Genomic DNA, 26,428 nt, shown 5'->3' on the forward strand with positions numbered 1-26,428 from the left:
TTACACCTACTATTCTTCTTTCCATAGCTCGTTGCGTCGTCCTCAATTTCAGTAGAACCCTTTTCGTAAGCCTCCAGGTTTCTGCCCCGTAGGTGAGTACTGGTAAGACACAGCTGTTATACACTTTTCTCTTGAGGGATAATGGCAACCTGCTGTTCGTGATCTGAGAATGCCTGCCAAACGCACCCCAGCCCATTCTTATTATTCTGATTATTTCTGTCTCATGATCCGGATCCGCAGTCACTACCTGCCCTAAGTAGATGTATTCCCTTACGACTTCCAGTGCCTCGCTGCCTATTGTAAACTGCTGTTCTCTTCCGAGACTGTTAAACATTACTTTAGTTTTCTGCAGATTAATTTTTAGACCCACTCTTCTACCTTGCCTCTCCAGGTCAGTGAGCATGCATTGCAGTTGGTCCCCTGAGTTACTAAGCAAGGCAATATCATCAGCGAATCGCAAGTTACTAAGGTATTCTCCATTAACTTTTATCCCCATTTCTTCGCAATCCAGGTCTCTGAATACCTCCTGTAAACACGCTGTGAATAGCATTGGGGAGATCGTATCTCCCTGCCTGACGCCTTTCTTTATTGGGATTTTGTTGCTTTCTTTATGGAGGACTATGGTGGCTGTGGAGCCGCTATAGATATTTTTCAGTATTTTTACATGTGGCTCGTCTACACCCTGATTCGGCAATGCCTCCATGACTGCTGAGGTTTCGACAGAATCAAATGCTTTCTCGTAATCAATGAAAGCAATATATAAGGGTTGGTTATATTCCGCACATTTCTCTATCACCTGATTGATAGTGTGAATATGATCTATTGTTGAGTAGCCTTTACGGAATCCTGCCTGGTCCTTTGCTTGACAGAAGTCTAAGGTGTTCCTGATTCTATTTGCGATTACCTTAGTAAATAGTTTGTAGGCAACGGACAGTAAGCTGATTGGTCTATAATTTTTCAAGTCTTTGGCGTCCCCTTTCTTATGGATTAGGATTATGTTAGCGTTTTTCCAAGATTCCGGTACGCTCGACGTTATGAGGCATTGCGTATACAGGGTGGCCAGTTTCTCTAGAACAATCTGCCCACCATCCTTCAACAAATCTGCTGTTACCTGATCCTCCCCAGCTGCCTTCCCCCTTTGCATATCTCCCAAGGCTTTCTTTACTTCTTCCGGCGTTACCTGTGGGATTTCGAATTCCTCTAGACTACTTTCTCTTCCATTATCGTCGTGGGTGGCACTGGTACTGTACAAATCTCTATAGAACTCCTCAGCCACTTGTACTATCTCATCCATATTAGTAATGATATTGCCGGCTTTGTCTCTTAACGCATACATCTGATTCTTGCCAATTCCTAGTTTCTTCTTCACTGTTTTTAGGCTTCCTCCGTTCCTGAGAGCATGTTCAATTCTATCCATATTATACTTCCTTATGTCAGCTGTCTTACGCTTGTTGATTAACTTCGAAAGTTCTGCCAGTTCTATTCTAGCTGTAGGGTTAGAGGCTTTCATACATTGGCGTTTCTTGATCAGATCTTTCGTCTCCTGCGATAGTTTACTGGTATCCTGCCTAACGGAGTTACCACCGACTTCCATTGCACACTCCTTAATGATGTCCACAAGATTGTCGTTCATTGCTTCAACACTAAGGTCCTCTTCCTGAGTTAAAGCCGAATACCTGTTCTGTAGCTTGATCTGGAATTGCTCTATTTTCCCTCTTACCGCTAACTCATTGATCGGCTTCTTATGTACCAGTTTCTTCCGTTCCCTTCTCAGGTCTAGGCTAATTCGAGTTCTTACCATCCTGTGGTCACTGCAGCGCACCTTGCCGAGCACGTCCACATCTTTTATGATGTGGACGTGTTAGGGTTAGCGCAGAGTATGAAGTCTATTTCATTTCTAGTCTCACCGTTCGGGCCCCTCCACGTCCACTTTCGGCTATCCCGTTTGCGGAAGAAGGTACTCCCCCCTGATATTCCTAGTGCCTATGCCATATTCCCCCACTGCCTTGTCTCCAGCCTCCTTTTTGCCTACCTTGGCATTAAAGTCACCCTTTAGTATAGTGTATTTAGTTTTCACTCTACCCATCGCCGATTCCACGTCTTCATAGAAGCTTTCGACTTCCTGGTCATCATGACTGGATGTAGGGGCGTAGACCTGTACAATCTTCATTTTGTACCTCTTATTAGGTTTCACAACAAGACCTGCCACCCTCTCGTTAATGCTATAGAATTCCTGTATGTTACCAGCTATATTCTTATTAATCAGGAATCCGACGCCTAGTTCCCTTCTCTCTGCTGAGCCCCGGTAGCACAGGACGTGCCCGCTTTTTAGCACTGTATATGCTTCTTTTGGCCTCCTAACTTCGCTGAGCCCTATTATATCCCATTTACTGCCCTCTAATTCCTCCAATAGCACTGCTACACTCGCCTCACTAGATAACGTTCTAGCGTTAAACGTTGCCAGGTTCATATTCCAATGGCGGCTAGTCCGAAGCCAGTGATTCTTAGCACCCTCTGCAGCGTCGCAGGTCTGACCGCCGCCATGGTCAGTTGCTTCGCGGCTGCTGGGGACTGAGGGCCGGGGTTTGAATGTGTTGTTCATATAGGAGGTTGTGGCCAAGTACTGCACCAGGGTGGCCGATCTTGCTCTGGTGAGGGAGTGCGTTACCGGTTCTGGTCACAGGGATCAGGCCACACTCCAGGCCTGTTTATGCAATTTTATCAAAACGGGGATTTTTTTTAATCCGGTGGAAAATTGCCGGCACCGGGATTCGAACCACGGACCTCTTGCACGCGAGGCGGGTGTTCTACCTCTACGCCACCGCTGCAAATTATCAATCCCTTTGTGTAAGCGAATCGTTTGCATTAACCTGACAACCAGGAAAGCGTCTGCATGGCCCTTATTTCTTGTTCACCATATTTCGAATTCCCAACACAAACTCAACCATGTATGAAACCACTATAATTGTTGTATTTGTGTCCCAACCCTGCAACAGCCTTACATTTTAAGCTAGCAGTATGCAATAAATATAAAAAATAAGTGAATAAATACATTTTCCATTGCCGACAGTGGCGTTACAGGCACCTCCAGACACATTGGTCTGCACCGTCTCGAACATGCTACGTCCCGAAGCGTCAGCGCTGCCGCCTGACGGCCTCTGCGACGTTTTGTTCTACGAGTCTTTCTACAAGGACGACATGAACATCCTGGGCGATGGCTACGCCAATCTAGAACCGAGCTCACGGCACTTCGTAGACCAGGCGTATCACGCTCAGAAGACCCTGTATGGTGCCTCTTTCGCGTTCACGTAAGCATGCGCCTCCACCCTTTATTGAATTCCTTTATTGTTTCCTGTAATGACTCGACTAGCAGTATTACTAAAATAATGAACTAAAGGAACTGAAAACGTTGACAATCTGACCTAGTATATACAACGAAACTGCATTTGCAATAATATGCGCCACAATTACTCGTGGTATTCCATGTATACTCGGAGAAAATACGTTCACTTTACCTAAAGGGAAGGGTTCGCCACATAAAATCACAACGTATACGGTAAGGCGCTCCATGTGTATCTGCATTTTATTTCTGCATTCATATAACAATAAATATATCGAACTTTGTCAAATGGTGTATTTCATACATAAAGAAGGTTCCAGTTGCAGCTGTCTGTTTGAATGTTCAATAAAATAGGTACTGGTGTGTGAAACACTTCTGCTAACACTGGAAATTTGACTTCAATATAGCTGCACACATTTATATAGTAATGAATTTAGGAAGTAAAATATCCGAATATATAAAACGCCGTTTCATTTGACTAAACGTAAAATATTTTCAAAAGGATTCAGTTTACAGTAGAGCGTATGTGTAACTAGAATAAAAACGTAGCTGCCACTGCTTACAAGTATACTTCCTCAAAGCGAGAAGCGACAAAACATATTGAATTATTTGCCTCGCCATGTACACACTATACGGAAGGCTGTAAGGGCCCCACCCGTGTAAGAGCCACGCCCTCTACTTGGTAGTCAATAATTTGGAAAAATGAATTTGTAATAGTAATAATCGCGTTCGGTGATCTAATGCCGGGCGCGCGCATCGGCGAATTTTCGCGCGCAGCGTACTTCGGCGTGTCCCTACTCGATCGCGAAAGCTGCGTGTTTACAGCTGATGAAACATTCGGCGATCCGGCATGTCCAGTAATCGCAGGCTGCGCCGGCAGCATTTTTCGGTCACTTGTAAGAGCCTCAGCTCGTCGAAATTGAGAAAAAAATGTCATGTCCCTAAACGATTCTATAGGTAGACCCTAAGCCAAACAGTGGCTACTAGGTCAAATAAATTTCGTAAAACGTTGCCCGAAGTTTCCGCTTAAGCGTTCGCTAAGAGAGACACGCGGTTAGTGGGAATTACCCTCGGCAAAGTTTCACAATCAGCGCGGACACCGCGCGTGCTTGTGTGCTGTATACTTATGGCTCATTTACACCGGCGACTCGAGGAGGTCGCGCGACCATTTGCGACTCGAGATCAAAAAGCGACCGAAGGCGACTCGTGTTCACACCGCGAAGCCCAGCTGAGCGCGACCCGCAAGTCGCAATCGCAGAGAATGACATTCTCAGCGAGAACTCTCGGAATCTACGCGGAATTTGCCGCGACGTGGAAGGAGGCCGGATGTAGACACATGAAAGATCACATCCGGTGCGCCGCTGATTGGTTTATCAGTTTTGCGACCACGGTCGCGCGACTGAAAAATCGCGCGGAGAGCGACTGGCCCAAGATGGTCGCTTTTCAAGAAAAGCGACCGTTTGCGACCATTTGCGACTGGTCGCTTTGCGACCACTTTCAGTCGCCGGTGTGAATGAGCCCTAAGCCGAAAACTGCGCTAGGCGACAAGACGAAGAGACGGGCAGAGACCACAGCCCTTACTAAGGACCAAGTGTAACGAGCAAGTATATATATATATATATATATATATATATGTTACAATGAAGAACGTATGGGCGTAGGCAGCAGGATTGCCAACACGCGCCGCAGACGCTCGAGCTTAGAGACTGCTCGGTGAGACTGCGCTCTACCCGTCATTGGTCCGTCGTGTATTAAACCCAATTTATAATTGGTGGTGGGCTGGGGATCACTTTCGCCTCTGCCATCCTGGGACTCCGCGCTCGCACGCTACCTGCCACCATGCTAGACGACGAGCAGCAGACGCTCCCGTCGCCGCCTGTTCTCTGCGCTGGAGCTATGCGCGAGAATCCCGCTGCCGCATACCACCTTCCATCTTCAGCCGGACGAACGACAATGACGTTGAAGATTGGCTTGCGTCGTACGAGCGGGTAAGCACTCATAACAAACGCGATAACTCGACCAAGCTAACCAAGGTCGTTTTTTATCTCGCGGGCGTGGCTAATGGTTCAAAAACCATGAGGCGGATTTCCGAACGTGGTCTACGTTCAAGGCGGTTTTACAGATGTATTTAACCGTCCCGCCGTCCGCAAACTCCGAGCCGAACAGCCTTTGCGCACCCGCGCACATGACACGGGTGAAACATTCATCAGTTACATAGAGGACGTTGCCGATCTATGTAAATGCGTCAATGCCACTATGCCAAAAGCGGACTGGAATAAGGACATCATTAAAGGAATTGATGATGACGGCTTTCCAAATGCTACGGGCGAGGAACCAGGACACTGCTGCCGACGTTATCACCCTCTGTCGGATCTACGCCGAGCTACGCAAACAGCGAGCTTTGACAAAGCCTCCTCCTGCACGCGATGCATCGATCTCCAGTCTGGCCATTGGTACTGACTAGGCGTCGCTGATAACGCAGATCAAGGCTTTTGTCCGCCAAGGAGTTGCACTACAGCTGTGCCTGGTACCATTCTCCCAGGTGCCGGCTAGTTCTTTCCCATCTGCTCTGCGCAACGTCATTCGAGGAGAACTCGCTGACGCACTACCAGTTGCTCCCAAGCAGCCGCGTGTGGCCGCTCCGCTATCTTATGCTCCGGTAGCTAAGTGGCCACGCCAACAGCCGATACAACCATTTCAGCAGCCCGTGCGTTCTCCGATACAACCATTCTCCTCCCATCTCCTGGGCCGGCCCTCCTGTTGCCAACCCGTGGCGCACGCACAATAATCGGCCTACGTGCTTTGCATGTAGGTATCCCTGACACGTCGCAAGGTTCTGCCGCCGGGTGCAAACTATCCTCAATGATCGCCGGGCGTCTCGTCATCCGCTCAATACAAATTACGCTTCATCCGACCCACCGCCATCTCGTACTCTGACTGATTGTCCTCTTTTCGACCATCGCCGCTCGCCATCCCCACGTCGCCAGTCGCTTTCACCGATGCACCCGTCTATAACCACGAGGAATACTAGACGACGTAGTTCGCGAGGCAACAAGCGCGCAATTTTCGAAATGCCGAATTCCTCGTTGGTTACCTGCTAATGTTATTGAAGTCTTTGTGAAAGGTGTCGCTACAGACGCTGTTTTTGATACCGGCGCAGCTGTTTCCGTTATGAATACCAGATTTTGCCAATCGCTTCCTAAGGTAACGACGCCTCTTTATGGATTGTCACTTTGGACTGCAAGCGCTCAACCGCCCCAACCAACCCCAGCCTGTACAGCCCATGTCCTGATTCAAGGCGTTATGTACACTATAGAATTTGTAGTTTTCTCATCGTGCTCTCAGGCAATTATTCTAGGAAGTGGATTTTCTCTCTTTCCACAAAACTATAATCGGCTGCGCTCGCGCTGAGGTTGAATGCACCTGCTGAGTGACCTCACCGTCATTGATCCTCATTCTTCTGCTAAACGTGTCAAGGAAGACACCAATATACCTCCATGTTCGTCAGCACTTGTACCAGACTCATGGGGTGCCATCTACGATGGAACAGTCTCCTTCACGCCGTCCGATCTCTTCGTTGCCCGAAAAGCCCTGCCTTTGCCTTTTGCCACTCTCGACCTAGCCGCCAGTTTCAGTACAATGTCCGGTTATAACACGCTTTCATCCCCGCTTGCATTGCTTCGTCACGAATTCCTTGGCCACATCGAGAGCGTCGATTCTATGCAGATTGTATCCGTCCCTGACGAGGCGTCCCCTACGGCCGTCCTTGACCTGAGTGCTCTCTCTGCTCCTGATCCAACGTCTACGGATGTTTTCAGCCCATTCGTCACCGAGGATCTGGCACCCTCGGAACGACTCAAGCTTCTGAGCATTTTGTAGTACTTCCGAACTTCTTTCGACATCGCATAAGAATTCTTAGGCCGCACATGAACAGTAGAGCATCACATCGGTACTGGCTCCCATTCCCCGCTGTGCCAACGTCCGTATTGCGTATCCGCTGCAGAACGCCACGTCATTGTCGACCAGGTCGACGACATGCTCAATCGAGATGTGATTGAACTTTCGCAAAGCCCATGGGCTTCTCCTGTGGTAGTTGTCACAAATAAAGACGGTTCCATACGCTCCTGTGTGTATTTTAGATGCCTAAACAAGATCACGCTAAAATATGTTTACCGATTGCTGCGCATTGATGATGATCTGGACTGCTTACAAGGAGCCGAGTTCCTCTCTTCATTGGACTTGCGGTCGGGCTACTGGCAAGTCCCGATGGCGGCGGCTGGTCGCACAAAAACTGCTTTTGTTTCACCACATGGCCTACATGAGTTCACCGTCATGCCTTTCGCACTTTGCAACGCGCCTACAACATTCGAAATAATGATGGATAACGTATTGCGCGGCCTTAAATGGAAGATATGTCTATGTTACCTTGACGACATCGTGGTGTTCGACCCTAATTTCGCAACATGCCTGCGCTACCTACTTTAGCACCTAATGAGTTGCTTAACCAATGCTGGTCTGCAACTTAATCTCAAGACATGTCGCATTGCCGCGCGCAAGTGGACGATAATCGGCCACGTTGTGTCCAAGGATGGCATTCTTTCGGATCCCGAAAAATTGCGGGTCGTCTCAGTGTTTTCTAACCCTACGGTGAAAGCACTTCGCAGTTTCATCGGCTTATGCTCTTACTTCCGGCGCTTCGTTGGAAATATTGCATCGATACTGTCTCCCCTCACGCAGCTGCTACGTGGCACCAAAGACTTTTCATCGTGGTCCCCTGCTGCAACCATGTGCTCACCACCTTGCGCCGTCTTCACACGACGCCACATATTCTCCCACCATTTTGACCCTCAAACTGCTGCTGAAGTACATACCGACGCGAGTGGTGTAGGCCTAGGTGCTATTCTCGTACACCGTCATCTTGGTCAGGCAGAATACGTCGTGGCTTATGTGAGCCGCACGCTGACCAAGGCGGAGGGCATTTGCAGCGTTACGGAAAAGCAGTGCTTCGCCGTATGGGCGCTTCGCAAGTTTCGCCCTTATTTATTTGGCTGCTCTTTTGACGTGGTGACCGACCACCATGCGCTGTGTTGACTTTCTAATTTAAAAAAGCAACCTGGCCGCCTCGTTCGCTGGGTCCTGCGAATCCAGGAGTACGACATAGGCGACGTGTACGGTTCCGGACGGAAGAATTCCGACGCTAACGCTCTTTCTCCCTCACCACTATCGCTAGCGGCCACTCGTGAGTTCCGCTGTGGGCGCGCGTTTGACACTATTGCTGCCAAACAAAACAGTGACACCTGGATTGCATCCCTCTTCTACCTTCTCTCAGATACCTCATCAGTTTCAGCCTCTCGAACACTTTGGTGCCAAGATCCTCATTTTGCGATCTGTTATCAGCTCCTGTAACGACGCAACTACGCACCAGAGGGATGTACGTGGTTAATCGTCACCCGAGAGCCTTGAAGAAAGAGGTGAATGAATGAATGAATGAATGAATGAATTTATTTCCATAAATATACAATTTTATGGAGGATATAAGAAAAAAAGTTACAAAAGAGCAACTTGACTAGTCCTTAAACCTTCTCGTGACAGCAGCAGCCGAAACCAACACATGGAAAAAAGTTAAGGTAAGAGAGAAACAAAACAAAAGCAATAAACACTCTCATACAAGTGTTCCTACACCAGATCGCAATAGAAAAAAATACATACCTCAATAAACAGAAGCCTACTAATAGGCTTATAAGGGCTAATAGGCACCAAAGTAATTTATTAACTTGTTTTTCTGCAAAAAAAAAATACCAATACCATCGACGTTAACTTATTTAATGATTGCGGTAAAGTGCATGAAACTTTTCTTTCCCATAGTTGGTACGTGTGTATGGCACAAACCAATACTCCGGAAATCTTGTAGCATAATACCTTCTATATCGTGTCAGGTTGGCTATAGACCTGGCGTGGTTAATATTTTTGTGGCACTCCTTACGTATGTTAACCCTAAGCGAGAATTGAAGAGATCAGGAGCTTTAAGCATCTTTGGGACTTTAAATAACAAATTAGTTGGGAAGTGAAATGGTACTTTGCATACAACACGAATAGCTCTCTTTTGCAGACGAAAAATACGATTAATATTAGTGGCAGATGTTGTGCCCCAAATCAGGCAGCCGTAATTTAGGTGGCAAAAAAATCAACGAGTTATAGAGCATAAGTTTTACCTTCTGTGGAATTTGTTTAATAGTGAAAAGAAGACATGAAACTTGAGAAAGCTTGTTTGTTAGAAAATTAGCATGACAGTTCCAAGACATGTAATGATCAAAGAAAACACCTAAGGCTTTAATGGAATTCACGAGCATGATTTTCGCAGAGCCAAGTTTAATGTCATCCCTCAGGAGAGCATTCTGATTCTTGACATGAAACAAAATTGCTTTAGTTTTTCCTGTGTTGATTTTCAACCCATTTTGGACAGACCAAGTACATACAATTTTGAGCGCGCAATTCGCAACTGTAAGCAGTGTTACAGCATTACTTGAAGGAAACAACGCGGTTGCATCATTCGCATATAAAATAAACTTGGTGGGCAAATCTACATTATAAATATCATTAATAAAGATATCAAAGAGGAGAGGGCCTAAAATGCTACTCTGCGGAACGCAAGTATAGACAGGTTTTACTTGGGATGACATGTTATTATATTTACAAATTGGCATTTATGGCACAGATATGACCTAATGAAGTCTAAAGCGATTCCACGAATATCATAGCGATTCATTTTATATAAGAGAAGCTCGTGGTTAATACAATCGAAGGCTTTGCTAAAGTCTATAAAAGTGCCTAGAGTAAGAGGGCCTTTGTCAAAATTATCTATAATAAATTCTTTTTGCTGAAGCAGTGCAAGTTGAGGAGACCTATTTTTATGAAAGGCAAACTAGCAATTGTTTAAAAAATTTTTGCTTTCGAGGAAACCAGAAATGCGTTGAAAAATAATTTTTTCTAAACCTTTCGAAAATGCCGGGAGAATAGAAATTGGTCTATAATTCGTCAACAATTTCTTATCTCTTTCTTGAATAAAGCCAATACTTCTGCAGTTTGCACCTGACGTGGGAATACACTGGAATAAAGGCAGACATTGTAGACATGCATTAATACAGGCGCATATAAATCCACGACGCATTTCACACCTTTAATCTGAATGTCAATGACATCACAAACGCTTCTGTTATTGATCCGTTCCTCTTTCCACTCGGATCCCCTGTGTGGTCACGCCGGCCTTTTCAAGACGTATGAGCGACTTCGCCACCGCTAGTACTGGCGGCGAATGTACACCCTCGTCCAGAACATCATCTGCTCTTGCCGGGAATGTCAGCTACGGAAATCTCCATCGCACCTCTCAGCCGTTGAACTACAACCGCTATCATGCACTTCTCAACCTTTTGATCGTGTCGGCGTTGATTTATATGGTGCACTTCCTTTGTCTACGTCCGGCAAGCGGTAGATTATAGTTGTCATGGACCACATAACACGCTGTGCAGAGACTGCTGCCGTCCCAGCTGCTACAGTGCAGGCAATCGCCACTTTGATACTGCACCGCTTTGTGCTTCGTCATGGAGGCCCTCGTGAACTCTTCAGCGACCGACGCTGCGTCTTCCTGTCTGAAGTCGTTGAAACATTGCTGGCTGAATGCGCTATTGTTGATCGCACATGCACCGCCTATCACCCGCAAAGCAGTGATGCTACGGAACGCTTTAATCGCACCCTTGGTGACATCCTCGCTGTGTAAATCGTATCCGACCACTCCGATTGGGACCTAGTTCCTCTGTTCGTCACCTACGCCTACAATACCGCAACGCAAGCCACTACCGGTTTCTCCTGCTTCTATCTTCTTTATGGCCGTCTTCCTTCTCATACAACCGATACCATTCTGCCCTACTAGCCATACCCATCAGAATGTCTGCCTATCTTGGACTCCGCAAGACAAGCTGAAGAGCGTCGTCAGTTAGCCCGCCGCTTCACTTCGGTCGATCAGAATGGGCAAAAACCCAAACACGATGCTCGCAACTCGACTTCAACTTTTCTACCGGGAACCCTCGTTTGGCTGTCCGTACCGACCCGCACACCAGGACTCGCTTCAAAACTTCTTTCTAAATGCGATGGACCATACCGCGTTTTTCAGCGAACTTCTCCCGTCAACTACCTCATAGAGTGGCTCACACCGCCGCCTGACATGCGTCGTCGTAACCACGAAGATGTGCACGTCCAGTGGCTCAAGCCATTGTAATCATGCCATTGTAATGAAGAAGAACGTATGGACGTAGGCAGCAGGATTGAAAAGAACATGGCGTGCCGCAGGTGCTTGAGCTTAGAGACTGTGCTCGGTGAAGTGCTCTAGCCGTCATCGGTCGGTCGTGTAATGAACCCTCTTCATGATATATACATATGTATATTCTCTGACCTATGCTGAAGTTGCACGTAGGCAGTCGGCAACAATGCCGCTCGGCACGGATACTGGTCGAGCTGCAAATGACTTTTACGCTGCGCGTGCAGCTGCCCGCCCGAACCCGCCACCTTTTCCCCGTCCTGCACCGCCATGCACTAAACCTTGGGGCACCCCGGACAACAGACCTGTCTGCTACATCTGTTGCCTACCTGACCATGTCTCTCGCTTCTGTCGTCGTCGTGATTTCTGTGCCAGTGTGGGCGAAGAACATCACGGCTACTTATGTGCTTAGCCAGCGCGCTCGATCTCCGCCCACACAACGATCGGCACTCACCGAATAGACGTGGCTACGGCACAACGTACGTCGGTCGCCCTCACCACGTCGCGCTTAGCTTTCCCTTATGCATCGTTGCCCCCTCACCCGTTCAAGCGGAAAATTAGCCATCGATGTACCGGAGGCAACTTGCGCTCGTGCCGACAACTTAAATGCCTCGATTTCTACCTGTGAACGATATAATCGTGAATATCGAAGGTGTTTCCGTGGAAGCACTCGTTGATACTGGAGCCGCTATTTCTCTTCTTAGTGGAGAACTGTGCCGCAAATTAAAGAAGATTACGATTCCGCTGTCCGACGTCTCCCTGCCTAACGCAACCACGCAACACATTCAACCTTCAGTAGCATGCACAGCTCGCCTTGCTTATTCATGACATTTTGTACGTAGGCGAATTTCTCGTTTTTTTTTTCACAATGTTCGCACTACGTTTTTTGGGGGTTGGGACTTTCTTGCTATAACCCATGCCGTTGTTGACTGTGCGCGTGCCGAACTTAAGTTGTCGCCGATGTGGGACACCTCACATGACAAGCCACCTTCTTCTCGAGTGGTCGTCGCCGCAGACACTGACATACCTCCTTTGACTTTTGTTCTTGTACCACTTTATTGCGGCTATGCTCCCTCTTCCACCACCCTAGGGTGTTTGTGACCTCCGAAGCCTTCACGTCTCGCAAAAATTTCCTGCTCCTTTTTGCAGTTCTCGCAGTCGAAATCACTTGCAGCGCCATTTATGTCACGAGTTGGTTCTCTTCCACAGCCACTTTTTTCCGAGGCGCATGCATAGGTCGGTTAGACGCCATTGACTTCGTCTACTCTATCTCAACTGTCTGACGATACGTTAAGGATTCTCGTCGACAGCCTTACTCCTCTAAGCAGCGCCGATTCGTCCTCTTTCCCTCTGTCAATTTACTCCGAACTCGCGCCTGCCCAGCGTACCCAGCTCTTGGAGCTGCTCGACCGTTTTGCGATATCATTCGATCATATGCCATCTTCCTTGGGCCGCACATCCGCCATCGTTCACCACATTGACACCGGCACTCATGCACCCCTACGCCAGTGTCCATACCGAGTTTCTCAGGCATAACGTTGCGTCATTGATGAACACGTCACCGACATTCTTCATCGTGCCGTTATTCAGCCCTCACACAGCCCTTGGGACTCCTCAGTTGTGCTGGTGAAGAACGGTAGTGTCAGATTTTGCGTTGATTATCGGTGCCTTAACAATAATTATGCAAAAAGATGTCTATCCGCTGCCCGGAATTGACGACACGCTCGACTGCTTACAAGGAGTACAGTTATGTTCCTCCTTGGACCTTACCCGCCGCGGTTGCTCAGTGGCTATGGTGTTAGGCTGCTGAGCACGAGGTCGCGGGATCGAATCCCGGCCATGGCGGCCGCATTTCGATGGGGGCGAAATGCGAAAACACCCGTGTACTTAGATTTAGGTGCACGTTAAAGAACCCCAGGTGGTCAAAATTTCCGGAGTCCCCCACTACGGCGTGCCTCATAATCATAAAGTGGTTTTGGCACGTAAAACCCCATATATTATTAGATCCTTGGACCTTCGATCAGTACACGGGCAGGTCCCTATGCATGAAGATGACCGTCCCGAAACTGCGTTTGTAACCCCAGATGGTCTATATGAGTTTAACGTGATGACGTTCGGCCTTTGTAATGCGCCTGCCACCTTCGAATGTCTCATGGACAACTTTCTTAGAGGCACCAAATGGCGCACATGTCTTTGCTGCCTGGATGACGCTGTACTCGTTTCGAAGGACTTTGGCTTCCATCTGACCCGCTTCGCAAGCGGCCTGACTTGCCTTTCACACGCGGGACTGCAGCTTAATTTGAGGGGAGTGCCACTTTGCCGCCCGCCGGCTTACCATCCTAGGCCATGTTGTCAGTAAAGATGGTGCTTTTCCTGACCCTGCAAAGCTTCGTGCCGTCGCCGAGTTTCCCAGGCCGTCTACGCTGAATGAACTCCGTAGCTTTACAGGCCTGTGTTCATACTTTCGCCGATTCGTCCGTAATTTTGCTTCCATAATCGCGCCCATAACGCAGCTGCGTCCTAACAGCTAAGGCATGTCGGTATGGTCTACCACTTGTGAAGGCGCGTTCGCCACATTACGCTATCTTTCAATATCCCCACATATTCTAGGCCACTTTGACCAGGACGCTCCTACCGAAATCCACACGGAAGCTAGTGCAATATGTCTCGGCGCTATTCTTGCCCATCGTAAGTCTGGCTTCGAAGAGCACGTCGGCTTTTACGCCCGCTAAACTCTCACCAAAGCGGAAACGAACTATTCGGTCACCGAAAAAGAATGTTTTGCAATTGTTTGGGCGATCACCAAATTTAGACCTTACATATATGGCCGTTCATTTGACGTCGTGACCGATCACTACGCCCTGTGTTTGTTATCGTCATAAAAGACCCATCTGGCCGCCTAGCTCGTTGGACGCTTCGTCTACAGGCCTATGGAATCCGTGTTGTCGACCGGTCAGGCCACAAGCATTCGGATGCCGACGCTCTTTCGCGCTCACCAGTGCCCGTCGAGCATGGTACTCCGTCTCTCTCCAGCTACGATTTTTCGTCTCTTACATTTGCCGACATGCCAGCAGAGCCGACATGAGCAGCGAGTATTTGAAGGAAAAAAACCAGTCAAGAAACACAAAGGACAAGAGGAGAGGTTCACACCACAACGACTCTACCCTTTTGCAGAAAGTATTTATCAAACCTTCCCCACGCACCACCGACCACTCTCCTCATGGCACTGCTCGCCACTTTGCCATCCGCGAAAGGCACCTGTACCGTCGCAACTACCTACCTGATAGCTGTACATTGTTGCTAGTGATTCCTTGCCATTTACGTCCGACGTCTGTGCCTCTTTTCATGCGGATCCACAATGCGCCCATGCCGGTGTCCAAAAGACGTATGAACGCCTACGGCTTTGATACTAATGGCGAGGAATGTACCCCTTCGTTCTCCAGTACGTCAACTTGTGCTCCAAGTGCCAATGCCGCAAAAGCCCACATCACAAGATAACAGGGCCGCTCCGACCATTCCCTTCTCACTCCCGTCCTTTCAACCATATCGGCATTGATTTGTACGGCCCCCTACCGTACACCCCACATGGCAACCGCTGGGTCATCGTCACTGTGGCCCACCTCACGCGCTACACCGAAAGTTCAGCGCTCCCGGTGGCCACAGCACGTCAAGTCGGCTTGTTCATCCTTCGCAACCTTGTTTTTCTACGCCGTGCGCCTCACGAGCTACTGAGTGACCGAGGTCGTTCATTTCTGTGCGAAGCTGTAATAGCCCTCCTTCGCGAATGTAACTTTGTCCTTAGAACTACAAGTGTCTATCATCTGCAAACAAATGGTATGACTGAAAGCTTTAGCCATTCTCTCGGCGACATGCTCGCCATGTACGTCTCCATTGACCACACTAACTGAGACTGTACCCTGCCTTTTGTTACGCATGCTTACAATAGCGCCACTCAGTTAACCGCGGGATTCTCTCCCTTTCTTCTTTATGGTCGCCTACCTTCCTACTTTATGGACACAGTTCTTTTGAATCACCCCGACGCTTCCGAACCTACAACTCCGAAACGATAACATTCGCGTAAGTTCTAAAGCATGCAGGCGCGTCTTGCGCTGAGCGATAGCGCTCAACATTTGCTAGACGGTGAAAAGCGATCACCGGAAACGAAATTGTGGGGTTTTACGTGGCAGAAGCATTTTCTGATTATGAGGCACGCCGTAGTAGAGGACTTCGGAAATTTCTACCACCTTGGGTTCTTTAACGTGCACCTAAATCTAAGTACAGGGGTGTTTTCGCATTTCGCCTCCATCAAAATGCAGCCGCCATGGCCGGGATTCGATACAGTGACCTCGTGCTCAGCAGCCCAAGACCATAGCCACTGAGTAACCACGGCGTGTCACCGGAAAAAAAAACGAGCACACGTATTAATGCCTGCCTCTTAAAAAGCATCGTTCCGATGCTACAAACAGAAAGGAGTGCGAGAAACAAAAGCATACTTAGTAAAGTAACAAAGCAACACAGAAACAAAGTTCCAAAGTTCGTTAGCGATAATCGAACGGCGTAAGGCACACAACTTGAACTATTTTAGGTCGCACGCAGCACCGCTTCGATTGCGAAATGCCGTCGGGCTCAAGCTCATAGTTTAGTGCCCCAATACTGCGGATGATCTTGTAGGGTACGAAATAGCTTCGAAACAGTTTCTCTCTGAGTCTTAGTCAGCGTATTGGGGTCAAAACCCAAAGATGATTTCCAGACTGGTACTTCTAGTAGCTTCGTTGAAGATTCTAGTGCCGTCTGTCGGCCCTCTGCTCATTCTTGATGTTCAGGTTGGCGAGCTATAAGGCTTCTTCGGCGCTCTGGAGATAGGCGGCGACGTCGAAATTCTCTTTGTCGGTGAGGTGCGGCAACATGGCGTCGATATTTGTTGTCGGGTTCCTGCCGGAAAGCAGCTTGAACGGCGCGATCTGTATGGTTTCTTGCACCGCCATACTGTAAGCGAAGGTTACGAATGACAGGACTCACACGTCTTGTGCTCACGTCCATGCCAAGTCTTGTGCTTGACGCCAACGTAAAATACAAGCATGTGGTCGAGGATCTTGTTCAGCCGCTTCGTAAAACCATTGGTCTACTGCTGCTAGGTGTTTGTCCTCCTGTGGTTTGTCTGGCTGTATTTCTGAATGGCTTGGGTCATTTGCAGTGAAGAACATTCCGCTGTCGGCGATGAGGACTTATGGGCACCATGTCGCAGCAGGATTTTCTGGACGAAGAATTTCGGCACTTGGGCTGCACTTCCTTTCGGTAGAACTTTCCTTTCGGCGTAGCGGGTAAAACAGTCTGTGGCCACGACGTTCCGCTTGTTTCCAGATGGTGATATCGAAAACAGTCCCAAAAACCCATCCTGATCTGCTGAAATGGTCGACAAGGAGGCTCGATGGTCTTTAACAATCCCCCTGACCTTGTTGGCGGTGTCTTGCGTTGCTGGCAGTCACGCAATATCTTAACGTAGCGGGCGACGTCGGAAGCGAGGCGCGGCCAATAGTATTTCTCTTGTATTCTTTCGAGCGTACTGGGAAGCCCAAGCTGTCGGCAGTCTGGTTGTCGCGCAGCACATCAAGCCGGAGTGGCGTTGGCACAACGAGAAGGTAGTTTGCGCTGCCTAGGGAGTTTTTTTTCACAAGGACGTTGTTGAGCAAGCAAAACGAAGTCATTACATGCCGCAATATGCTATGGACAACGTCAGCCTTGCCCCCTAGGTATTGCACAAGGTTTCGTAACTGCGGATCTGTTCGTTGGTGTCCGGTGAATTCGTCTGCAGTTATTGTTTCTAAGAAGGCATCGTCGTCCAGTTCGCCTAGCCGTTGCGGGTCAATAGGGGCGCGCGACAGGCAGTCAGCGTCAGAATGCTTCCTCCCAGCTTTATGCACCATGGTGATCTATAATTCCTGGAGTCGGAGACTACATCGTGCTAGGCGATCTGAAGGATGTTTTAAGTTTGCCAGCGAATACTTCGTAGTGCCTCCCGTATTTCTAAGGCCGAAATTTCGCCGTAGCGAAAACGTTCGCAAGACACTCTTTCTATATTGTAGAATAATGTCCTTCCGCTTTTGACAGTGACTGGCTAGCGCAAGCTGTTACGCTTTGAATGGCGTCGTTTCGCTTGAACTAGAACGGCGCTGAACTAGTGTAATCACTGTTACCAGCGTGGTTTCCAGAAACTACTACACAATGCGTGTTACGCATGCAATCATGGTTCATACACGATTCATGAATCATACATGGTTCGCGAAAGACATACACAGAAGATTGAATGAACGATAAGATTTTCGTAATTTACAAATCATGCAGGCGCGTCTTCCGCTGAAGGATAATTTTACCACTTTCTAGCCGGTGAGAACGGTCACTGCAGAAACATAAACAATTGCACGTATCCATCTTATCGCTGTACTTGCAAGACGCTAGATGATCCACTACAAACATGCGCAAACTATTACCATTCTCAGTTCATCATGGTGCAATTGGCATAATGAGGAATTATGACGAAAGCTTTACTCGCACGCGGATTCAGCGACAGCTGCTGCCAGCCGTGACATCTTGATTATGCAGTTATCTCCACGTCAGAAATTTGCAGGCTGTCTTTAAATAAACAGGGAAAACCGGGAACTCTCAGGGATCTTGACTAGTCTGGAAAAACTCAGGGAAAACTCAGGGAACTTGTGCCTCTGTGAGGGAAAATTAGGTGTAATTTTATTGAAAGGGTTGAAAGTTTCGGTAATGCTGGCTAGAGTAACAGACCGGAATCCTAATGAATCGTCTTTGAGGTTCCGTCGTCGGCCGGAAGAGTTGCATGTGTACAGTCAACGACCGACTTTCCAAATTCTCGATAATTTGGACGACTTCGCGGCACTACCACGCATTCCATACAGTCAATGTATCGGAACGTCTGAAATTTCTTACGCAAGAACTCTACGCCGTCTGATTTTCCGGACGTTTTGCCGTCACCGCAGGTCAGAAGCAGCATGAATCAAGCCACCACCGCTGTCATTTTGATTACCTCACCACCTCAAACCGGCGCTCTCGCACGAAGATCCGCGGGTAGCCGTAGCCTCCACTGCGTCAACGCTAGGCCTAGCTGCTTCGCCATTCGCTGTGAAGCTTCTTGCCGTTGGGTGCCGCGTTTTTTATTTAAAGAATTCGCTGCTGTCAGCAATGGCACGGACTCCGCCATTGTGGTCCTCGCGATTGGCTTAGAAGCTTGGAAAGCACGGTGCGTTATATAATGCCGGTTCCCGAAAGTCAGCTGTTCGGAGAGTCAGAAATGTTACTTGGTGAAGGATACGCAAAAATATTGCAGTGAAGCATAACAAGCGGGGGAAGGGGCTATTGCCACGGGACAGAGTATGTATTCCTTTATTAAAAACGCGTGCACCCGGTATTTCCTGTAACAGTACGAGCGCCGGTATACCTAATACGGGTACCGATAGGCCTTCAGAGTGTTTTCGAAATACCACTGAACTTGTTATCACTTGATAGAAATAGCTCATATTCGAAAATATTTTCTTTTGCATGCATCTCATTTTTATTCATATTTGAGAATGTCCGACTCCAATTGCAATTTTTCCAAGACATTTTATTTGAGGCGCTTTTTACTAACCCTTCAATTCTATTCTCTTTTTGAATAACATAAACACTACTCCTTAGTATTCAAATTGGAATAAGTGGTTTTTTATATTTTTTGACATGCTTAGTAGAGTCTGACATTATCGGGCGATATGGTGACAGGGGCCCGTCTTGACATAAAACATAGTTCTGCATCACTCAGGGTATTTTGCAAAGGCATTCAAGGAAAACCTCGAAAACTCAGAGAATTTGGAAATGTCAACTTGGTAGGCACCCCGAAAAATATATTTCATTGTCTTTTCTTACCCTCATACTTGTTGCATATCGTCTTTTGGCACCTGAGAAAGGCACCGCAGAGTTTGTGCCTCCCAAAAAATTGTGTCCTTATTTGGACAACCGTACTTAGGATGGTCTAATAGCTAACGTGCTATTAAAAGCGATATTTTGTCAAGAGGAAAGGGTGAGCATTGGACAGTGAAATCATGCTTAGCAGTGGCGGGTGCCATGTCAGCAGTCACGATTTAGCAAACAGCATTGACGGCAATAAAAGTTGTACAGCGGGCCACAACTTTTTTTATTTGCTGATATTCGGAGATAAACGTGAAAATTAATGCCGGTCTCTCGAAACGAGTTGTTTTATTATTGTGAATCAGCATGTTTTTTTTTTGTTTGGCCCAATTTCGCCAGAATCACGAAAAAGCCCTGCCGCTCTTATATTTGTTTTCTCAGGAGGACGTACTCAACGCCAGACTTTTTCATGACACAGGAGTTCTACGAAGCAATCGATGATTTTTGGGTTCGCAAGATCCATCACTTCGGATTCCTGAACTTGTACCGCGAGTTCTCTGCTCCGGAAGTCGTGAAGGGTGCACTGTTGGCACTAAGAGTAAGCGGAAGGCCTCATACCACTTTCAATGTGCATGCCTACTTTGGCTTTGAGCAAAGAATTCTGAAGAATGATGAATCGTTTTATCTGTTTCCTAATGAATTTAGAGGTAGTATAATATATTTAAGAGGTTCCCGAAATTGAACATTGAAAATTTCAGCTATCTTGATTTTGAACGAAAGTGAGTTACTGCAGAAACAGCAGCTGGTGAATGCTACAGGAACCATGAAAAATCACACACAGATTTGCGAGTATATGACACTGAAATACCTAATTGCGCGTGGTCGCCGATATGCACTAGACCGACTCAAGCCGCTTTTGATCGTTCGGAAGGTAATGCTGGAAACTCAGTAGCATTGTCGTCTTGCGATACAAGTGTGCATGGGTGTATAGACATTTTTTCGGTTGCCTAAATTGCAACGCCTCCTGCTCGTAAGTCCACGTGCTGTTCACAAAGAATTCCAATATACCAGCCGGCTTGAAGTAATGCTTTTTAACGCGACTGCGTTAAGGAACTCGTGCCGCAGAAAAGTCGGCGTCGGTGGCGTTGCCCGTGAAAAAAAAAATGGCGGAAGGCAATTTATAAATGAAAACAACTTGCAAGATGGGCTGGGTGGGAATCGAACCAGAGTCTCCGGAGTGTGAGACGGAGACGTTACCACTCAGCCACGAGTCTTTTTTTTTCTTTATTTCCTCGTTACAGAAATGCCATGCGAATACATTGTTAAAAAGAGAATCAGCTTAGCTTATGCTGACTCTCTGAAACTAAAATCGCTTGAATTTAGCCAACTCATCGAACAGCGGCAACCAATCGGGCGGTTCTTTCTGGGCTTTTGTACACTTCACGCATGTAGACGACACTTTCAATAAAGTTTTCTCGCACAGAATGGGCATTCACATCAGCATGACATACCGACATTCTTGTGGACCATATACTATGGAGGCTCAGCAGCATAATAAGGTCATATGGAATATCGTTATTGCCTGTGTCTAAGTATCCGATACCACGTGGGGTTATTGGTAATGCTTTCTTTAATGTTCGTTGTAAGATGTCCCAATGAAAAAGGGATCCCAACAATCAATGAAGACGTGATCGACAGTCTCTGGTTTTTCACACATTATACAATCGGTGGTCCACGGCACATATATTCCCTTGTCGGCCAGCCAAGTCGTTACAGGCAAGGTGTTTGTGTGGAGTTTGAAGAAGAATGATTTTACCGATGGTGTCACAGGCATTCTTTTTACCCTTTTGAGGACATCATCGCCTGAACCTCCATGGTATGCTAACCTATACATTGGAACTGGCATTAATGAGTCTATCATATCATGGTACAATTTCTTTCTTTTGACGGAACCTAAATATTCTAGCGAGAATCGAACACTAAGCATACGGAAAGATAACACTACTTCCTGAAGGAAACCTTTCACTGGAGGGGATTTAACATTCGAACACGAAACAAGGAAGTCGGGTAACAGATTACCTAATCGCACTTGTGTCATGGTGCGCAAAAATGGATCACTGTGGTTCCGCAAGAACATAAACCGCGATACAATCTGGCGCACAAATAGGTGTGACAGTCCAAGACCACCGCTGCGAACTGATCTGAACAGATTAGAGCGGCTGCAGCGTTCCCAAGTTGAGTTCCAAATGAACACAGCGAACACTCGATGCAGTTTCTGTACATTCACTCGCGACATGAATAGCGCTTGTAGTATGTACCATATTTTTGCAACCAGAAAAATGTTGCACGCAGTGGAGCACGAGAGCATTGAGAGATTGCGCCCTTGCCATGCCAGCGCTTTTTCCTTCGCCGTCTGTGTTTCCTGTTCCCAGAACTGTTTACTGTCTTTGTAATGTTCAAGTGGCACGCCAAGATAGTTCACAGGCATGGTCACCCACTGTATGTTTGCGAAACTGCGTGGTTTGCTTTGCCACGCGCCATGCCAAAACCCGATGCACTTATCCCAGTTTATGGCACTACCTGTTTTTTCACAATAAGTTTTCGCCAGAGTTACCACTTCGCTGACACTGTCATAGTCATCGCAAAACACTGCTAGATCGTCTGCGTAGGAGAGCCCTTTCACCTCACTTTGCTGTAATTTCTAACCTCTTATTTTCTCGTTCTCTTTAATGGCTAAGCAAAAAGGCTCCAGGTATATTGCGAAAAGCAATGACGAAATTGGGCACCCCTGTTTCAGAGATGAGCAGACATTGACACTTCTCGTGAGACTCTTGTTAATAATCAACCGTGTGCTGCAGTCTGTGTACACCATTTTTAAGCCATCTATAATCACTGATCCTATGTTGGTGTATTCTAAAATCTCGAAGAGAATATCATGAGCCACACGGTCAAGTGCCTTCTCCAGGTCTAGCTGCAACATTGCAACTTTACCCTCGAAAGCATCGACGCATTCTAGAATGCTCCTGGTGACGTCTACATTGGTAGTTATTGTGCGCCTTTAATCCCACACGTTTGGTGGGTTCCAACTAAAAGTTTTATAACGCTCTGTAACCTTTTCGCCAGTATTTTCATAAAAATTTTATAGTCAGTGTTCGCAAGGCTAATGGGGCGGTACGATGCAACAGACAAGCGCTTTACAGGATCATCAGATTTTGGTATCAGGACCACCTGAGCTGTTCGGAATGACGCGGGTATTCGGTTGTTTTTGTAGGACTGCACTAAACATTTCTTCATAATTAGTGCTATTTCTGCTTTAAATGTTTTGTAGAAAGCTGCGCTTAATCCATCCAGCCCAGGTGCCTTTCCTGAGCCTAGTTCTTCTATAGCAGCTTCAACTTCACGCACAGTTATAGACGCTTCGAGGCCTTGCTTAACGTTTTCTTCCAATCGTGGCATAAAGTGTAGGAAGTGGCTTATGAAGCCACCCAGATCAGTTTTTCTTTCACCAAACAAGTCTCCATAGTGTTCAACAAAGGCGCGTTCAATGGTCCTGCGGTCACACGTTACTTCGTCATTGTAGCTTATCTGTTTTATATCACTGCGGCAAGCGTAAGCTTTCTCGTCACTTAGCGCACGTTTATTCGGTGTTTCCCCTTGCCACAATCTTTCTGCACGGGATCTTATCATGGCACCATGGTACTTCTCTGTGTCGATGATTTCTAACTGGCTTTTAACTTTCTTTATTTCCTTCATGACTTGGCCAGGTTCTGTGCTTTCTACATTAAGTAGAAAGTTGAGTTTACTCCTCAGGGCTTTTTCTTTCCGTTTTTCTTCTTGTTTCAGTTTAGTTGCCCTTTCTAAGCACTCATCTTCAATTCATTTTTAAAATCTTCCCACATGGCGACTACATATTTCTCTTCAGCTACAATCAATTGTCCATGTTTTTCTTTAATGTCATTTACGAAACAGTCATCGTTGAGTAGCTTATCGTTAAATTTCCACAAATCCCACGAGAAGTTTGTTTTTCGTTCGTTTGTTCCTATTGTGAAGGCAACCAAACTGTGGTCACTAAAAGAGACTTGCTTGTTCTCGTACGTTTTACATAACGGCACCAGTTCCAGTGACACATAAGCTCTATCTAGCCGAGCATGGCTAAGTCCTTGAAAATGAGTAAAACGCGGAACACTGTGATCGTACAACACATAGCCGACGTCTTCCAGGTTGTATTCACTGACAAGATTGTTCAATAGCAGTGCACTACGATCATTCAGCGGCAGTTTTTTCACGCGATCCTCCGGAAAACAAACACAGTTTAAATCGCCAAGTAAAACCAAAAGCTTATCGTTCTTTAAATAATCCTCAACTCGTTCAAAAAAAGACTGTTTCTCGCTCTCTCTATTAGGGGCATAAATGCAGATAACTCGCCAGAAAACTTCATTCAAGGTAAAATCTACAACAACCAGGCGTCCCGTTTCACACACTGTGACTGCTTCTACACTTATATTTAGGCTATTGCGCAAAAAAATAGCGCAGCCCCCCGATGTGCCGGCCGCATGACAGACGCATACATTGTAGCGGGGAACGAATGGTTGCACCATGCGATCCGTTTGCTCTTGACTCGCTATCTTGGTTTCCTGAACTGCGGTTATGTCGAGATCGTTTTCCAGAAAGATACGACTCAATTGATATTGCCGCCGCCTCGTGCTTAGTCCTCGGACATTTAGCGTGGCAATACGATTCGCGGTGTTAATTGCAGCCTCCATTATGAGCAAGAACAATCAGGCCGCATAGCACTTACCTTTAGCGACCCATGCACGATGCATAAAGTGGTGTCCTCTATTCTGTAGTACATGGCTCCGCCAGTCAAGCTGGCGGTATCACACCTAGTGGCCATATCCAGGTCGCACTACCCGAAACGAAGCCGCTACGGGGGCGGCACCGTCTCGGGTCTCCGCTCGACCTGGACGTTGGGCCTCGGCTTGAAAGGCGTACGTCGCAGCTGAGCCGCCTTTGTAGGTGGTTCGCTGCATGTCGTTGCTACAGAGGTCCCGGTTACGCCGATCGTTTCCTCCTGTGCCCGCTTCGCAGGCATGCTAGTGGCTGCTGACATGTCGACGTCAGTCGTAGCAGACGCCTCCGCACACGTGGTGGCAGGCGACGACTTCGGAACATACGGAACGGTTACGGACGCGGCGATAGAACGGTGGCGTGTTCAAGGGATTTTGGACAAGGGCTCAACGACGCGGTTGGTGACCCTGCAGCTTAAGGCAGGTACGACAGTCGATGATATTCCGCACCAGCTACGCATAGCAGGGGAGCTCGTCCTTGCCGTCATTCCGGGCCGCGCCCCTCTTTGCCTGCGGTGCCATACAACCGGTCATATTCGCCGGGACTGTCGAGTTCCACGCTGCGAGGTCTGCCGCCGCTTCGGCCATGAACGATCTCAGTGCGTCAAGACATACGCCGTCGTCACAGGACCAACCAGAAGAGAAGAAGAAGTATCTGAACACCTCATGGATGAGGCTGAAGTTGAAGATATTTCCACTTAGCTATGAGTTCGCTGGTTCAAATCGGGACAAAAGCGCCTCTAGTGAATGCGATGTTGTCTTTCAAACGTGCAGTAGAATGTTATACTTAGGTGTATATCGGTAGTTATGTGCGCGTAACTTACAGAACTCGCAGTTCACCGCGTAGCGAAGTACGCTTCCACTACATTTCTTCTAAGCTTGGCGCGCACGCAGAGCCATCTTGCGGAAAACACAGAAGACCCCCTCCTCGCAATGTACGGCGCTGCCCCGACAGGTGGTGCGCCACTCACCGGCTTCAACGATCACATCGTGGCGTCAGTTCCATGATTGCCTCTGCATTTCATGGCACGTCGTGGACCGGCTGTCCGTCCCGATCACGACGTTTGGCTCGCGCAGATCGTTTCTCCCTCCGACACACCTAGTACTTTGGTTCGTTCCGCTAGCTCAGGCGCACGTTTCGTCTTTGTGTGACTCAAGAGCATGCCGAGCAAATGCGTGGGCGGTGCGGACGGGGTGCGATATCGCTATTGCGTTCCATTCTTGAAGGCGAAGCTTAAGCGTCCTCCAATTTTTGTCTTCTCATTTAATTTACTATAATTTATCATTATTACTATCAGGGGCGGAGTGCTTGAAGCCTGCTTCACCGCCACCGCGGGTCGGCCCGGCATTGCACGATCTCCGGGATCAGCCCAAGCCCAACTATCTTATTGTTGAAGCACAAACACGATATGTAGTATAAATCCACGAGAAGCCAGTGAGAAGACGACGATCCCGCCGCAGCTAGAGGCTGCAACGAGGAGCTATGACCAAGATACACAACTAAAGGCCGTCCAGCAGGTCTCGGCAGCCCTAGAGAGGCAGCGACCTCGCGAAACCGAGGAGAAGGGGGGCAGCAACCCCAGGAAAGGGGTGGCGGCCTTCTTGGATCCGCGGAAGCAGCGAGGAACCAAGACCTCGAGGAGCACAATGCACGAGACTGACGTAGTGGCCGCGTCGCAGTAAAAGCTTGTTCTCCCTGCGTGGAGGGAGCCTAACCGACTCTGCAGGCATATTTACTAAAGTTGTTCTCTCTCTCTCTCTCACACACACAAACACGAAAAATACATGGAGCCCTAGCCATTCACAGCTTCGCTGTAACTCCGCTTACGCGGTAATAGATAATACAATGAGCAGAATGTAGCATACAGCAAAAGCAAAAACGAACGCCAATTATATTGTCACGTTGGTTTTACGGTCAAGAATTCAATCCCGGTATCACGGCGAGTAACAACGCCTACTCTTTATGGGGCGAACGTGTGCCCACGAAAATAAGTTGCACTTCGACGAAACGATAGTGTCGCGTACATG

General features: G+C 47.7%; 1 protein-coding gene across 1 annotated transcript in view; it reads left to right on the forward strand.

Moving 5' to 3' along the window:
* The window catches only part of LOC135914138 (uncharacterized), a 191,044-nt gene that overhangs the window by 42,707 nt on the left and 121,909 nt on the right, over positions 1–26,428 (forward strand). Inside the window, exons 3-4 of the mRNA XM_070528941.1 lie at positions 3,071–3,308; positions 19,995–20,151. Coding sequence (XP_070385042.1) covers positions 3,071–3,308; positions 19,995–20,151 — 395 coding nt within the window. The remainder of the gene's footprint in view (positions 1–3,070; positions 3,309–19,994; positions 20,152–26,428) is intronic.

Source organism: Dermacentor albipictus, unplaced genomic scaffold, assembly GCF_038994185.2.
Source record: "Dermacentor albipictus isolate Rhodes 1998 colony unplaced genomic scaffold, USDA_Dalb.pri_finalv2 scaffold_15, whole genome shotgun sequence".
Taxonomy (NCBI): Eukaryota; Metazoa; Arthropoda; class Arachnida; order Ixodida; family Ixodidae; genus Dermacentor; species Dermacentor albipictus.